Source organism: Caretta caretta, chromosome 6 (assembly GCF_965140235.1).
Source record: "Caretta caretta isolate rCarCar2 chromosome 6, rCarCar1.hap1, whole genome shotgun sequence".
NCBI lineage: Eukaryota > Metazoa > Chordata > Testudines > Cheloniidae > Caretta > Caretta caretta.
The window spans coordinates 13,980,314-13,996,964 of NC_134211.1; the positions used below are offsets into that span (position 1 = coordinate 13,980,314).

At 52.4% G+C, this 16,651-nt stretch overlaps 1 protein-coding gene across 1 annotated transcript; it reads left to right on the plus strand.

Annotated features, from left to right (window-relative positions):
* Nucleotides 1-11,156, plus strand: LOC142072316 (zona pellucida sperm-binding protein 1-like). The gene is made up of 13 exons (XM_075129009.1): nt 1-193; nt 2,081-2,202; nt 2,486-2,638; nt 2,789-3,275; nt 4,486-4,629; nt 5,445-5,629; nt 5,716-5,813; nt 8,327-8,454; nt 8,548-8,737; nt 8,826-8,976; nt 9,188-9,272; nt 10,288-10,413; nt 10,972-11,156. The coding sequence occupies exons 1-13, from the start codon at nt 1-3 to the stop codon at nt 11,109-11,111; spliced, it is 2,202 nt and encodes a 733-aa protein (XP_074985110.1). The 3' UTR covers nt 11,112-11,156.
* Nucleotides 11,157-16,651: the final 5,495 nt, after the last annotated feature.

A 16,651-nucleotide genomic window follows, 5' to 3' on the forward strand; every position in this document is an offset into this window, starting at 1 on the left:
ATGGGGCTGGGCTGTAGGCATTTTGTGGGCTTAGTGCTGCTCTGGTCCCTGGGGATAGCCCTTGGGCAGGGGGACTTCCGCAGGGTCAGTTTCTCTGTCTTGCAGCATGGATACGAGTATGACTGTGGAGACTATGGGATGCAGCTGCTGGTCTTTCCCAGCCAGGGCCGCACTGTCCGCTTCAAAGTTGTGGGTAAGTGGCTGCCTGGAGGGGTCCTCCTATGCCTTTCCATCTGCTAATGGTGTTAACTGGGAGCTTCTCTGACTTAATTACTTCTGTTGGGCAGGCTGGAGAAGAGATGTGACCTCTTCCTTTTGCCATGATCTCAGCTGGTCTGCCTGTTAACCTTAGATCTTGAGCTCATGGGCTAGTCTGATAGGGCAATTTCCTGCATATCCTTGGGAGGCTTTGTTGAATTAAATATGAGTGTCCATTGTCCTAATGACTGGTCTAGGGCTAACTTATGCTCCCCTTTATGGGGGAGGGGCTACTGCAGCTCCTCCAGGAACTAAACAGTGGATGGCCATTATGCAATCTGGCTGATTTGCCTTCTCCCCTGGAGAGGTACCACCTCCTGGAGAGGCTCCCATACACTAGTTCAAACTGGGCTCTCTGGGGACCAACAAGAAAGGGCTGCTAGATAAAGAGCCTTAGTTTAAACTGACTCAGCAAAGGGACAGACCTGTCTCACCAAGGGTTCGGGGGGGATGCTTGGGGAAAGGTTGAAGGAGTGACACCTACCAGAGCTTGAGTTAGCAGTTGCAGTGACCTTTGGTCAGCTTCTTTGCATGCATGTAGGGTCTTATTTTTTAACATCTCCTCTGTCTCAAGAATAAATGTGCTTGCTTAGAAGATGCTGAGTGGTAACTTACAGCAGCTGCCAATACACTGGTCATAGCTAGGGCCCTACCAAATTCAGTCCATTTTGGCTACTTTCACAGTCATATTTTTTAAAATTGTAGAAACTTCATGATTTCAGCCATTTAAATCTGAATCTTTGTGGTGTTGAAACTGTAGGGGTCCTGCCCCAAAAAGGGGTGCATGGGGGAAGGGGGGGTTGTGGTATTCCTACTTCTGTGCTGCTGGTGGGGCACTGCCTACAAAGCTGGGCACCCTGCCAACAGCTGCTGCTCTCCAGCCTCTCAGCTCTGAAAGCAGCTCAGAACTGAAGGTGGCAATACTGTGACACCCCTAAAATAACCTTGTGACCCCTGCAACTTCCTTTTGGGTCAGGACCCCCAATTTGAGAAATGCTGGTATCACCATGAAATCTGTATAGTATAGGGTAAAAGCACACAAGACCAGATGTCATGGTTGGTGACTCATTTTTCATGGCTGTGAATTTGGTAAGACCCTACCTATTGGAAAGAAAGGAAAGTGCAGGTGCTGGCCATTTAGGCAGTCTGGCTTGCTGGGGATACTGCCGTGTAGGCAGGGAACACACTGGTCAGGAGGCACAGAGGTGCAGGCCTCTGCCCAAGAGAGGTGATGGCTGAGGGCCTAGAGTGGATGTCCTCAGGGGACCACAAGGAGGGAATACAGGTGTAGTTACTCTGAACTGACACTCTCCTTTATGCCTCACAGCACTTCCTGTGAATATCCTAGGCTGTATCTGGATGGCCTAAACAGACAGTTGCCAGACGTAACTCTCTTCCTTCTAGCTTATGTTATTGCACATGCTCCTGCTCCAAAATAAGCCTCTCAGTTGTGAGGCCTGGACAGAAGGCAGAGGACACAAGCCTTCTTGTAACCTCCCAAAGGATTGGCTTTGAGTTCTCAGCTGCTTATGTGGCCTAGGCTTGTCTTGTGGGATAACTTGACATTGGAGTCACTGCAGTGCTCTGAAAGGGCTATGTCCCAAAACCTCACTTGAGTCAGCTGATCCCTTATAAATGGGGAATCTCCCCATTTTAGGATCAGGCCTCCCTGAGCTGCACTGAGACTCCACAATGTAGTGGACCACTATCCCTCCTCCAAATAGGAGTACTTAAGAGACTTCTGCACTACTGGGGTGGGGGGAGGGTGCCAAAGGAACTCTCATGTCAAACTTCTCCTGCCACTTCCATGCTATCTCCACAGATGAGTTTGGGACAGCCTTTGAGGTTACCAACTGCTCCATCTGCCTCCACTGGGTCACATCTAACCAAGAAGGGGCAGTGACCTTCTCAGCAGGCTACAATGGCTGTCATGTGCTGAAGAAGGTGAGTTTCTGACCTCATGGCATTCTCTGTGATCCTGTTACGAAGACGTGCCTGCATCCCAGCAAAGCACAGTCCCTGGCTCTGGTCCAGAAACTGTCACTGAGCTATTGCAGCCATGAAGTGTTTAGTTGGACAGCCCACAGTAATCTTACTCTGACCTCTTCCATAACCCCCTGCAGAGAGGTACAGCTATTGGCTCCCTACTAGTCCCCCTGCACCTAGTTCTATTAATGCCTCAGGGTTGATTGACACACCTAATACTTCTACTTCCTTTTCTGTACAGGATGGCCGTAACCACCTGCAGGTCCGAGTGGAGGAACTGCTGAGCACCAGGGCTGTTGCTGCCACCCATGACGTTAACTTGACCTGCCCCAAGCCCACTGAACGTGACTTAACCCCAGAGGAGACCATGCGCTACGTGCCGCAGCCGGGCCTGGTGCGCCCGGTGCCCGTGCCGCAGCCGGGCCTGGTGCGCCCGGTGCCCCAGCCGCAGCCGGGCCTGGTGCGCCCGGTGCCCCAGCCGCAGCCGGGCCTGGTGCGCCCGGTGCCCCAGCCGCAGCCGGGCCTGGTGCGCCCGGTGCCCCAGCCGCAGCCGGGCCTGGTGCGCCCGGTGCCCCAGCCGCAGCCGGGCCTGGTGCGCCCGGTGCCCCAGCCGCAGCCGGGCCTGGTGCGCCCGGTGCCCCAGCCGCAGCCGGGCCTGGTGCGCCCGGTGCCCCAGCCGCAGCCGGGCCTGGTGCGCCCGGTGCCCCAGCCGCAGCCGGGCCTGGTGCGCCCGGTGCCCCAGCCGCAGCCGGGCCTGGTGCGCCCGGTGCCCCAGCCGCAGCCGGGCCTGGTGCGCCCGGTGCCCCAGCCGCAGCCGGGCCTGGTGCGCCCGGTGCCCCAGCCGCAGCCGGGCCTGGTGCGCCCGGTGCCCCAGCCGCAGCCGGGCCTGGTGCGCCCGGTGCCCCAGCCGCAGCCGGGCCTGGTGCGCCCGGTGCCCCAGCCGCAGCCGGGCCTGGTGCGCCCGGTGCCCCAGCCGCAGCCGGGCCTGGTGCGCCCGGTGCCCCAAATATATCCTCCACCAAGCAACATAGGTGTGTGGGGGTGTCTGTGACCTCTAACTGGTTTGAGTGCATGTGGGTCCCCTCTAATGGAAGGTTTCATGGTCCACTTCTGACTCCTGTGGTGGTCTTCAGAGGAGCTGAACCTTGTTGCTTGCTTGTGGCTGCCATGTTAGAGCTGGTGTTGACAGTGTTGTAAGCCATGATCAAAAATGAGATTCGTTTAGAAATCATACTGTTCCCCCACCCGCCCCCAGTTTATTTGAAGGGGAAGGGGTGGCTATTTGCCTTCTGGTTTTTCAAAGTTTAGAGGGAAGGCACTTGCTTCCAAAGTCTGAGCTTCTTTGGCGCAAAATCCAGTCACACATGCACCAATGTGTCCTTGCCATTGGCTGCTCAGAGGGGCTTCCCCTGTTCCTCCAGTATCCCAGGGTTTGGGATCTGATGTTGTATCCCTTCATATCTCACCCCCACATCTGCTTGCAATCTGTCTCCTTCCCCCCCCCCCCCATGTGTCTCACACAGGCTCTTCTCAGCTCTTAGTCCCTCATTCTCCTAGAGTCCTGTCTAGCCCTCCCCCTAAACCAGAGTGGCATCCACTTTGCCTGTAGGTACAGCTTCAGTCTCATGAAAGAAATTCGCAGCCATGTTTATGAGGGACACTTTCCTCTGATCGGCTATGGGGAAATGGTGGCCAACCTGCTAGCTTCTGCCCCATCGTCCATAAAGGGAGATGGTGACTTCAATAAAGGAAAAATGCATAGAGCAGGCGTCTGCTCACTATTTCATGAGATGGCTAGAGAAACCCACCCCAGAACTGCTAAGTGATAAATTAGAGTTGACCACACTGCTGGCTGTGTTGAGGGGGCTGTAGGGTGTGGGTGGGGACTCTCCTTTGACACAGCAGCAGATCAGGAGCCTGAATTTCCAAGTGACATGTTAAGCCTGCTATCAGAGAAGGGCAACATCCTACATCTGGAGGACAGGGGTGAGGATCTGAGCACAATGCTGTCTGAGGTGGTATGTGGTTTGAGGTTATGGTTGTGGGGGGCAGGGTGAGCTGGGATGGAGGACCACTGTGGGAGCTCTTGCAGCCCTTTGGGGAAGGGGAGGAGGGTTGGACTGGTGTTGAGGTCAGCCACTTGTGCAGAGGTCACTACAGATCTTAGTCTCTGGGGAAGGGTCTCTTGCGATCCCTTTAGAGGATCTCTAGCTCTCCTTAATCCACACCCTGCTGTTCTAGGGGCGCATCTCACAGAGGAGCAGTGCCGTGTGGTGGCTGGGAAGATGCCCTGTGCGGATGCCCCAGGCCAAGCTCCTTGCTTCCAGGCTGGCTGCTGTTATGATGAGACTGACCTCACCACTCCCTGCTACTATGGCAACACAGGTAGACCTGCCCTCATGTCGGCTTATGGAGCCTTTTGTCATCTCTGTCCTGGGAAGCTTGGTGACACACCGTACGTCTCAGATGAGTTTGGTCACCACCTACTAGCATGGTGAACTAGACTTGGATGCAATGTCTTTGTAACTCTCACCCTAGGCTGCAGCTGGCATCGGTTGTGTGCAAAGGGATTCCTTCCTACATCACGGTCTCTCCTCAGTTGCCCAATGCCTGGCAGATCTTGAGAGCCAACACCAAATGTGTGGTGGCAGAGGAAGACCCATCAGACGGTACAGGCTGGTGCTCCATCATCAGATCGATGGATAACTCTGCCGGCTTGTGTCCCGTTCCTGCACAACATGAGCTGCAATCATGCTGTCTCAGACAAACCCACTTACCCCCATGGGGCTTCATTTGATAGATTCCAAAGCCAGAAGGGACCATTGTGATCACTAGTCCGACTTCCTGTATAACACAAGCTATAGGATTTCCCTGAAATAATTCCTCCAGCAGATCTCTTAGCAGACATCCAGTCTTGCCTTATCAGTGATGGAGAATCCACCATGACCCTGGACAAACCATTCCAAGAGTTAACTACCCTCGCTCTCAGATCTACACCTTATTTAAATACTTGGACTGTAATCAAGTCACCCCTTAACCTTCTCTCTGTCTAAAGAGACAGAATTTGGTCACTACAAGGCCTGTTTTCTAATATTTCTCATGGCTCTTCTCCAATCTATCATCCTGAGTGTGGCATGGAACTCTTGCCCAATTCCTCTACCAGGAACACCTATACTTAATCCTGCTCCTTTGTGTTGCAGTCACTGTTCAGTGCCTCCTGGATGGTCACTTTGTTCTGGTGGTCTCCAGGGACATGTCTGATCACCCCATCATCCTGGAGAGTGTCCGGCTAGCCTATGCCCAGGCAGGGTGTGACCCCATCAGGATGACTGAGGCTTTTGTGATCTTCCGCTTCCCCCTCATGCAGTGCGGCACCACAGTCCAGGTGAGGGGACACCCACGGGAAGCCAGGGTGAGTGCTCTGCTCAGGGGCTTGGGGGACTAACCTGCCCCATGTCTCCACTCTTCCAGGTGATCCATGACAAACTGATCTATGAGAACCAGCTGATCTCTGGCATCGACATCCGGACTGGGCCGGACGGCTCCATCACCCGGGACAGCACCTTCATGTAAGTTGGCCTGCTCTGTTGACTAGCAAGGAAGTGATGGTGAGCAGTCTTCAGCCCTTCCACAGTGGAAGCGTGAGGCCAGATCCTTTCCCCTGGCAAAGATCTGATCCATCAATTTTTCAGCAGCCTCTCCTGACCACCAAAGGACTTAGGGGATGTTCTACAGGTATGGATTCCCTGCAGTCACAGACATCCCCTTTTCTGAGTGGGGCAATGCACCTGATCCCTAATGGGGCATGGTGCAAAATCTTGCTTTGTGAAGGGAAGGACACTCTGTGCAGCTGACTGTCCAAGAGTCAGGGTTTTACGTTGTCTGATCAAATGCCAACATTGGTCAGCCTCACCTCAGTCCCTGGAAAAATCCTGCAGCAGGTTGTCAAGGAATCCATTCTGAAGCACTCGGAGGAGAGGAAGGTGATCAGGACCAGCCGAAATGGATTCACCAAGGGCAAGTCATGCCTGACCAACCTGATTGCTTTCTATGATGAGAACTGGCTCTGTGCATGTGGGGAAAGCGGTGGACATGATATACCTTGACTCTAACAAAGTTTGTTACAGTCTCCCACAGTGTTCTTGACAGCAAGTTAAAGAAGTAGGGCCTGGATGAATGAATTAAAGGTGGCTCGAAAGCTGGCTAGATCATCAAGGTCAACGGGTAGCAATCAACAGCTCTGTCTAGTTGGCAGCTGGTATCAAGCGGCATGCCCCAGGCGTCTGTCCTGGGGTTGGTTTTGTTCATTATCATTAATGATCTGGATGATGGGATGGCTTGCTGAGGGTGTAAGTTAATGGATAACACTAAGTTGGGGGGAGAGATCTAGAAAAATGGAAAATTGGGCTAAAAGAAATCTGAGCTTCAATAAGGACAAGTGCAGAGTCCTGCACTTAGGAGGGAAGAATCCCATTCGCTGGTACAGGCTGAGGACCGACTGGCTAAGGAGCAGTTCTACAGACAAGGACCTGGGATTTACAGTGTACGAGCAGCTGGCTACGAATGAATAGTGGGCCCTTCTTGCCAAGAAAGCTACTGGTATACTGGGGTGCATTAGTAGGAGCATTGCCAGCAGATGGAGGGAAGTGATGATTCCCCTCTCTCCAGCAGTGGTGAAGCCCATCTGGAGTACTGTGTCCAGTTTTGGGCCCTCACCAACAGAAAGGATGTGGAAAAATTTGGAGATAGCCCAGCAGAGGGCAACAAAAATGATTAGGGGGCTGGGGCACATAATTTATGAGGAGAGGCTGAGGGACCTGGGCTTATTTAGTCTGCAGAAGAGACAAGTGAGGGGGGATTTGATAGCAGCCTTCAACTACCTGAAGGGGTTCCAAGGAGGATGGAGCTTGGCTGTTCTCGGTGATGGCAGATGACCGAACAAGGAGCAATGGTCTCAAGCTGCAGTGGGGGAGGTCTAGGATGGCTATTGAGGACGGGACTATCCCTCTAGGAGGATGGTGAAGCACTGGAATGGGTTACCTAGGGAAGTGGCAGAATCTCCATCCTTAGAGGTTCTGAATACCTGGTTGGCCCAAGCCCTGGCTGGGATGATTTAGTTGGGGTTGGTCCCGCTTTGAGCAGCGGGTTGGACTAGCTGACCACCTGAGGGCTCTTCCAATCCTAATCTTATGATTGTAAATGCCACTTGCTGTGCGATCTCCAATGGCAAGTAGGCACAGCCAGCCTGACCCGAGAAGGGCTCCATGGGGCCACCCTGAGGGACTAATAACTGCCTACAGGGTTGGTAGAAAGAAAGCTTGATGTAAGGACTGTTGCCCCCTTACTAACATTCAGTGGGGTGTACTGGTTGGCTAGCTCCCAGTCCTAAAAGGGGAAGGATCTATGGGAAATCAGGACCCTGAGAGTGACAGTCCCCAGGAACAATGCGGAGAGGCCAATGCTTGTATGTTATGGTCATGGGTCAGAAGTGCCCAGTGCAGAGAGAGTACCCCAGAGTGGGGACACCCTAGCCCCTGTCCTAGGTGACCACAGCAGGGTTGGGGGTCGAGCCCCCCCCCCAGAATCCTGGGCCTAGCCTTGTTGGGGTTACAAGGACTCTGCCAGACAGGAGAGTGGAGGGGAGCCCTGAAGGGCAGGGAGGCCACTGGGTAAAGGAAGTGGGAGCGAGGACTCGGATCCTTTCGCTAGCCCACTTCACTGGGGTAGTGCAGAAGCCAGGAAAGTTCCCCACAAGAGCAGGACTATTCCCCTGCTTACATTGAGAATGCTGCCAAAAGAGATGTGAGGACAAGTAAGCAGGTGCTTCTAGCCTGTCTGAGAAGGCCCCCATGTGGCCGTGCTCAGACACTCCTGCTGAGTCCCTGAGTTGGAGGGAAGAACATCTGAGTTACTAAAAGGGTTGATCCACTAGCATCCTTGGATGTCTCCCATCCAAGTACTGATAGGGCCTGATCCTGCTTGTCTCAAGCACTAATAAGGTCACTGCCAGAAACCACATGGCCTCAATCTGAAGTCACAGAGCATCAGCCCCTGTCTCCTCCCTCTGCTCTCTCCTGTGCAGCCTCCATGCTCGCTGCATCTACAATGCCAGTGACTTTCTGCCAGTCCAGGTCGAGGTCTTCTTGCCCCCCACACCTGCTCCAGTCACCCAGGCAGGACCCCTCCGGCTTGAGCTGCGCATCGCCACAGGTAGGTGACCCCTCACTCCAGCACGGAGATCCCATCCCCCTGAAGGACCACGGGTGTCTCAGCTCTGCTCTCCTCCTACCCTCTCCCCCACAGACCCGAGCTACAGATCCTATCTCACAGAGAGAGACTACCCTGTGGTGAAGGTGCTCAGGGACCCTGTCTACATGGAGGTTCGCATCCTGCACAGAACAGACCCATCCCTGGTTCTGGTTCTGCACCAGTGCTGGGCCACCCCAAGCGCTAACCCCCTGCAGCAGCCGCAGTGGCCCATCCTGGTGGACGGGTGAGTGGCTGGGATGGAGGGGGAGCATGGCTTGGGGAGGAGGAAGGCAGTTTCCTTGGTCCACCCTTCTCTCATGTCTTGCTCCCAGGTGCCCGTTCCTGGGAGACAACTACAGAACCCAGCTTGTGCCCGTGGGCCCTGCCTCATCTGAGCTGCCCTTCCCGACTCACCACCAGCGCTTCGTCCTCTCCACTTTTGCCTTTGTGGACTCCGCCTCCCAGGTGGCACTTGAGGGAGAGGTGAGAAGGGGCCCACATATAAAGCGGGTGAGGAGGGGGAAGTCGGAGTGCAGGGGCAGGAGCTCCTATTTTAGTCAGGTCCTGACCTCCTCAGTCTCTGCTGAGGCGCTGCACATGCAGAACCAAACCGATAGCTGTGGATCTACTTCCTGGCTCCTACCAGCACTGGCCAGTCACTCACTAACTCCATTCTCACTTGTGTGGATTTTAGGTGTACATTTACTGTAGCGCCTCAGCTTGCTACCCCTCCCGGCTGGAGCCCTGCAGGACCCTGTGCCCATCAGGAGCTGCTACAAGTAAGTTGGAGTGGTCTGAAATCCATGTGGGTTTCTACAAGCTCCCATCCCAAATACCAGAGGACTCATAGTGAACAGAGATCTGCCTGTCCTGCTATATCAGAGGTGGGCAAACTACCACCCGCAGGACAATCGTGCCCAGCCCCTGAGTTTCCGGCCGGGGAGGCAAGCCCTCAGCCCCTCCTGTGCTGTCCCTCTCCCTCGCAGCCTCAGCACGCCTCCAGCACTCTGCTCCGGTAGGAGCTGTGAGCTCCCACTGCTCTGAGCAGCATCATAAGGGGGTTGGGATTGGAGAAGGGGCAGAGGGTGCCAGGGGGCAGTCGGGACAGGGGCTGGTTGGATTGGGCAGACGTTCAGGGGGCATTGGATAGTCATTGGAGTCCAGCGGGGGCTCGCAGGGGGTTGGATAGGGGTGTGGTCCCAGGGGGCAGTTAGGGGCAGGGGTCCTGGGAGGGGGCAGTCAGGAGACAAGGAGTTGGGGGGCAGAGGGGGTTTCTGAGGTGGGCAGTCAGGGGGCAGGAATTGGGAGGGAGCCAGGCTCTTTGGGGAGGCACAGCCTTCCCTACCTGGCCCTCCATATAGTTTTACAGTGCTAATGTGGCCCTCAGGCCAAAAAGTTTGCCCAGCCCTGTGCTATACATGACTGCAAGGCGTTCAGCCCAGCTCGTTCTGTACCTCTACCATGTCCTGTAGCGCTAGCTAGGGTATGATGGGCTAACACGAAGAGGTAAATGGCCTAATCTCCTACAACTGCCCTATGTAGGAGACAATACTAGAAATTGCCTCTGGAGAGTGGAGTGTCTGCTGCTCCTGATGAAATGGCCTTTCTTCCCAACTTCTCCCACACTTCAAATAAGCAATTCAGGAAGATCTAATACCTGGTACCACAACCTGTCAGGAGGCCTGTAAGGGCTCATGGTTGAGTCCATGGTGACGCTGCATTTCATCACGATGGGCCCTCTGGTTGTGAGTGTGCTGGACAGACAGCTCCCTAACTCTCCATTCCATCTGCCAGGAGGCCGCCGGTTCCTGGATATCAACAATGGGACAGGAGAGCCTCAGGACCTGGTGAGTTCTCCTGGCCCTGTGATCTTCCAGGAGAGCCCTGAGCCGTGGAGAGAGCACGTCTATGAGAACAAGGGTGAGGTTTCTGTTAAACCCTAGTAGGACAACTGGCATCTTGCACAGTAACCTGGAATACAGCAAGTCAATGCTGTCTAGGGGGTTCTAATATAAATGTTCATGGGGGGGAGGCGGGCTACATGCAGAAGTCACTCCTTGATGATCCATATGTGAGCTAATGCTGGCTGACACCATACCTGTGAGTGCTTCCTATGAGTGGGCCAATGTTGGGTTATATCCTTATCCTATGGACATTCATAGGATGTCTCAAAAACCAGCAAACTTGGGGGAGGCGGGGGGGACACTATGGCACCTCAATGGTGACTTGTATGCCCTGAGCCTCTGTGGCACTCAATGCACTGGGGCTAGCATTGCCTCTGCCCTCTATTGGATGGCCATCAATGGGATGGTGGTGCTGGCTCACAGTCTAAAAAGTGAGTTGACAATTCAAGTATCTTCCTGATGAAGGCTGGCCTAAGCGGTAGGGGGAGCACCACTGGGGCAGGGAAGTCTAGGTGTCATCTCCACACTTTAGACCCTACAGAAATCTGGATTGTCTTAACCTCTCCTCCTTCAGACCCTGTCTCCAGACTGGACCTGACCCTGGTGCTTCTGGCCATGCTTTCATTGGTGGTTGTGGCTTCTCTCGTTACTGTGACACTACTCCATAGGAGAAGCAGCTGGATGACAAGGTCCCAAATCTTCCATGGCAGATGACTGTAAAATAAGGGAGAGGAGCAGAAATAAAATCTGTGGAGTGCACTAATGTCTTGTGGTAGCATGTGTCCCTCTGGGGGAGGGAACAGCAGTTGTTGTGGCCAGGGGTCTACTACTGGCCTTGTAGCTCTTCCCCATTCAGCAGCAGAACAGACCTCTCTGCAGGGATAGACACCAGAATAGGATGTGGCATAGAGGACAGGAAGAAGACTGCAAGCTAGCACTAGACAAGGTAAATCAAATGGCTTTCTCTCACTCCTGGGGTCCTATCTGGGGGGAGGGGAAGCCACTCAGCCGAACTAGAGACTTTTTGATTAACTTTACTGTGAATAGCTGGATTCTAACTCCACTGGGCACGCAATAAGAACTACTGGCGCTTGCCAGTCTCACATGAAGTCCATGTGAGCCAGCTGGGGGACAAGCCTAAGTCTGGTAACTAGAAACCCTTGTGTCTTCTGTGGGGGCTGTGGCCAGCCCCTAGCTTACAGGAGGTGGAGAAGATTTCCCCATTGTGTTAGTGACTGGGAAACCTGATGCGTCAAGACCTTAAGCATCCTGCCTGACAGCTGGGATCTGCCCCATAACTGGTATCTCCTGCTTCTTGACCCTTAAGCTATATCTATGGGGCACTCCAAAGCGTGGCTGTAGTGCGCACACACAGACCCAAGTGAGCTTGCTTTCATCAAGCTAGTTGAAATAATGGTAGTGGAAGCATGGCCTATACAAGACTAGCTGGGACTCTGGGTCGTACTCCAGTGGGTAGCCTGTGCTGCTGTTGCTCTACTGCTTGATCTGGCTAGGCCAAAGCTACCTCAGCTACATCTACGCACTCGCCTCTGTCTACACGGCAATCTACCCTTCTCCATTTGCATTAGTTTCCTTCTATTTCGCCTGGGGAAACTACAGCCCTCCAGCTCCTCTCCAAATCCCCTTCCAACAGCTAAAATCCTCTCTCCCACTGCTCCTACTACGTCAACACCCTCCACCTGCTGTAGAACCCACAGGGACTGTCACGCTGTTCATTTAAATGTCAATGTTCATTCTGCAATAGGCAAAACCAATGCCTCAAAACCTTTCATGGAAAAAGCAGAAAGGCATGTGTATCCTAGAAATGCATGGGCACTCGCCTGAGATCTAGGAGACATGGGTTTGAGTCCCTGCTCTACCTGACTGGGTACACCTGTGTACTCCTGCATCCCAAAATGGAGTGTTGCAAGGTCAGAGTCTTGGACTGTAGGAGGATGGCAGCAGGGATCATGCTTTTTGTTACTCTCTGCAAAAAGCATTGTGTGATGGCTTGGCACAATAATGAATGGAAGCCTGGTGGTTTATAGGGAGGCACAAGGCAATGAATTTGCCATTTGCTAAAATTTCAAAGTAGCATAAAGATCGTGCTGTAGTTGTAAAGGCCGTTGCTTCTGTGCTTAAGTCATGTACTGGGGGACTAACCATGAGAATTATTGCTGAAAGCTGGGCACTTATCTGCTAGAAGCAACAGAGAAGGAGAGAGACTTGGGTGTATTGCTTGATCACAGGATGACACTGAGATTTCACTCTGAGGCAGCTAGGAACAAGGCTAACCCAGTCATGGGATACTCGGGTGAAGTATTTCCAGTAGAGACAGGGAAGTGCTAGTACCATTATACAAGGCACTGGTGAGACCTCATCTGGAATGCTGTGTGCAATTCTGGTCTCCCATGTGTAAGATGAATTCAAACTGGACCAGATATGGAGAAGGGCTACTAGGATGTCCAGAGAAATGGATAACCTCACTTATGAGAGGAGACTGAAATACTTTTCTTTAGTGTCACCAAAAGAAGGCTGAGGGCAGAGAGAGAGAGATGATTGTTCTCTCTAAATGCATCAGAGAGATAACTATCACAGAGGACTTAACATAAGCACCAACATGCACACAAGAACAAATGGATATAAGCTGGCCATAAACAAGTTTAGGCTTTAGATTAGACAAAAGTTTCTCTCCATCTGAGGAGTGAGGTTCTGGAGCAACCTTTCAAAGGGAGCCGGGTGCTGGGGGGGGGCGGGGGAAAAGCCATAACTGGCTTTAAGACTGAGCTTGATAAGCTTATGGAGGGGATGGTAGGATGAAACTGCCTACAATGGCACACGGCTGATCTATGACTGCTAGCTGCAAATATCTCCAATGGCTGGGGATGGGACACTAGAGGGGGAGGGCTCTGAGTTACTATAGAGAATTCTTTCCCCAAGCTATCTAGCTGGTGGGTCTTGCCCACAACTGATCACAATTTTGGGGATTGGGAAGGAATTTCCCCCATGTCAGAGACCCTGTGGGTTGGGGTTTGCCATCCTCTCCAGCACAGGGCATGGGTCACTTGCAGGTTTAAACTAATGTAAATGTGGGGATTCTGTTTAGTTTTGTCTTTATATCATTATTTGAGGACATCACTAACTCAGACAGAGGTCATGGGTCTATTGCAGGAGTGGGTGGGTGAGGTTCTGTAGCCTGTAATGCGCAGGAGGTCAGACTAGATGACCATGATGGTCCCTTGGGGCCTTAAAGTCTGTGACAGAAGAGAGGGGGTTCCCTGAAAGCTCAACAATGGCAGCAGACAGCCAACTATAAGGAATAACGCACCACTGGAGCTACAAGTTGCATGCAACTGGATGTGTGCCTGTGTGCACATGAAAGACTTGGTATCATCTTGGCACAGAAGTAAGACACATGATTGCCTTAGGGTACCAGAAACAATCCACAGGGAGTGGTGCAAGCTACAATTTTTGCATCAGGATTGCCAGCACTGATCTGTGCCAGGACAGAACAATAGTAATAAGCTGTTTCCTCCAACAACCCAATGGTTTATTTAAGTGATGCAAAACTGGGGATCAATACTGGCTGATGGGCAGTGATGGGGGGGCAGTATGCTTTCCAGGACTGCAGCGATGGAGAGGGAAGGCTTAGCTAACCGAACTACCCTGGAGCCAAAACAATAGGGTGGCAGCAGAAGAACAAGTTTGAGTCGTGTAAAGCATTACATGAATACAAAGAGAGGAGGGATGTGGGTGATGAGAGCAGGCAGGATGCTATAGTCAAGCTCATGGGGGAGCAAACTGACATGCTCCGCTATATGGTGGATCTAATGCGGGAAAGGTAGCAAGACCACAGACTGCTGCTGCAGCCCCTGAATAACCGCCCTCTCTCCTCCCCAAGTTCCATAGCCTCCTAACCCAGATGCCCAAGAACATGGAGGGGGGGAGGCTACGGGGACCAACATAGTCAACCCCAGAGGATTGCACAAGTAGCAGAAAGCTGGCATATCCTAAATTTTGATTTGGTTTCTGGACTTGTCCTTCCCTCCTCCTGCTCCACGCACCTAACCCAATACTTCCCTCTAGCTTCTGATTTCTCTCAATGTTTTGTGCAACCAATAATAAAGAACGGTTTTTAAACAATTGTGACTTTATTTCCTTTCATATATATATACACACACATACAGGGGGCGGGTAACTTTAAGAGAAACAATCACAACTCTCACACCGTACCCTGGCCAGTCATGAAACTGGCTTTCAAAGCTTCTCTGATATGCAGCGCGCCCTCCTGCGCTCTTCTAATCGCCCTGTTGTCTGGCTGTGTGAAACTGGCTGCCAGGCAAGTTGCTGCAACCTCCCACCCCACCATAAATATCTCCCTCTTACTCTCACAGATATTGTGGAGCACACAACAAGCAGCAATTACAATTGGAATATTGGTTGTGCTGAGATCTAACCGAGACAGTAAACTGCGCCAGCGCACTTTCAAACATCGAAATGCACCTTCTACCACCTTTCTGCACTTCCTTAGCCTAGAGTTGAACTGCTCCTTACTACTGTCCAGGGTGCCTGTGTACGGCTTCATGAGCCATGGCATTAAGGCATAGGCTGGGTCCCCGAGGATAACTATCAACATCCCCAACAGTAATTTTCTGGTCTGGGAAGTAAGTTAGTTCCTTCCTGCAGCTGTTCAAACAGACCATAGTTCCTGAAGATGCGAGCGTCATGCACCTTTCCCGGCCATCCCACGTTGATATGAGTGAAACGTCTCTTGTGATCAACAAGTGCTTGCAGCACCAGGGAAAAATACCCCTTGCGGTTTATTTACTGGCCACCCCAGTGTTCCGGTGCGAAGATGGGGATATGCGTTGAAAGCTTCCACAGGGCTATGGGCACTTGCTTCTCAACTGTGAGGGCTGCTCTCATTTTGGTGTCTTTCTGCTTCAGGGCAGGGGACAGCAAGTCACAAAGTTCCATGAAAGTGGCCCTAGGCATATGAAAGTTTCGCAGCCACTGGGAATCATCCCATACCTGCAACACTATGCGGTCCCACCAGTCTGTGCTTGTTTCCCGGGCCCAGAATCAGTGTTCCACAGCATGAATCTGACCCAAGAGCACCATGATCTCCCAATCGCCACATGCCGTGCCACCCCCTTAATCTTATTTTAAAAGAGCTGTAAAATCATTAACAATTATGGGCCTCACTTCCACATCTCATCAGAACAATGGCACCTCCATCAGCCCCTGGCACCACGCCAGAGCCCTGTTCCAACACTGACTCAGACAGAACGCAGTGACTCCTAGTGAATTAACACCACTGTTTTCTGGACCTCCTGGGTTTTGCCCACAGATCTCCCTACTCAGCACTGAGCAGGCCTGATCCTTCCAAAGGTATGGCATGTAATGTTAGGTCTCAGCTGGTGTCCCTTATGGGGTTGGTGATGGGATAAAGCACCAGGGTGACTAGGGGCCAGGACTACACCTGTACAGAGATGACGATGTCACCCACATGAGGGGAGCTTGGGGATCTGTTGCTCTCTAGGGGCTGGTTCACATGGATGTTAATGAGTGTGCTACAGCCACTCCCTAGAGATGGGTTTCAGAGGAACAGCCGTGTTAGTCTGTATTCGCAAAAAGAAAAGGAGTACTTGTGGCACCTGTACTCCTTCCCTAGAGATGGTTAGTCCTTTTCGTTCAAAATCGCCTGGTCTTTGCTCTGAAGATCATGGAGTTTAAATCTCAGTGTGGGCCCAAGCAGGAGCAGTTAAAATTGCAAGCCAGAGATTGACATACAGGGCAAGGGGGTGCAGAGCAGTGGGACAGAAGACCAGACTAGCAGCATGTGTGTAGGTCAGAGTTAAGAGTACTAGCAGAGCTGTGGGGGAGGCGTGTTTGGCAGCTGTTAACATCAGGCTCAGGGACCCGTTCTCCATTCCCCAGTCACAGGAGCAGTTTCTCTACACACCTTGCTTTCCTGCCGCAAAGATAAAGCATCTTTGAGTGAGTTTTACATTCCTCCCCCGATGCCCCCCCGCCCCAGTGTTCACAACACAACAGGGAAGTAGGGAAGAAGCAGAGACGGAGTTACCAACTCTCATCATGTTATTGTGAGTGATGCAATACTTTGTGCTTTTCTTAAAGCTCCAGCTCCTGGAGTCAGGTGAACATACCAGAACATCAGCTTTCCTTTTAAAAAAAGGGTTTTGAGCCTCATCTTTTTGTTTTATGTTTGTATGGTGCCTGGCCCAATGGGG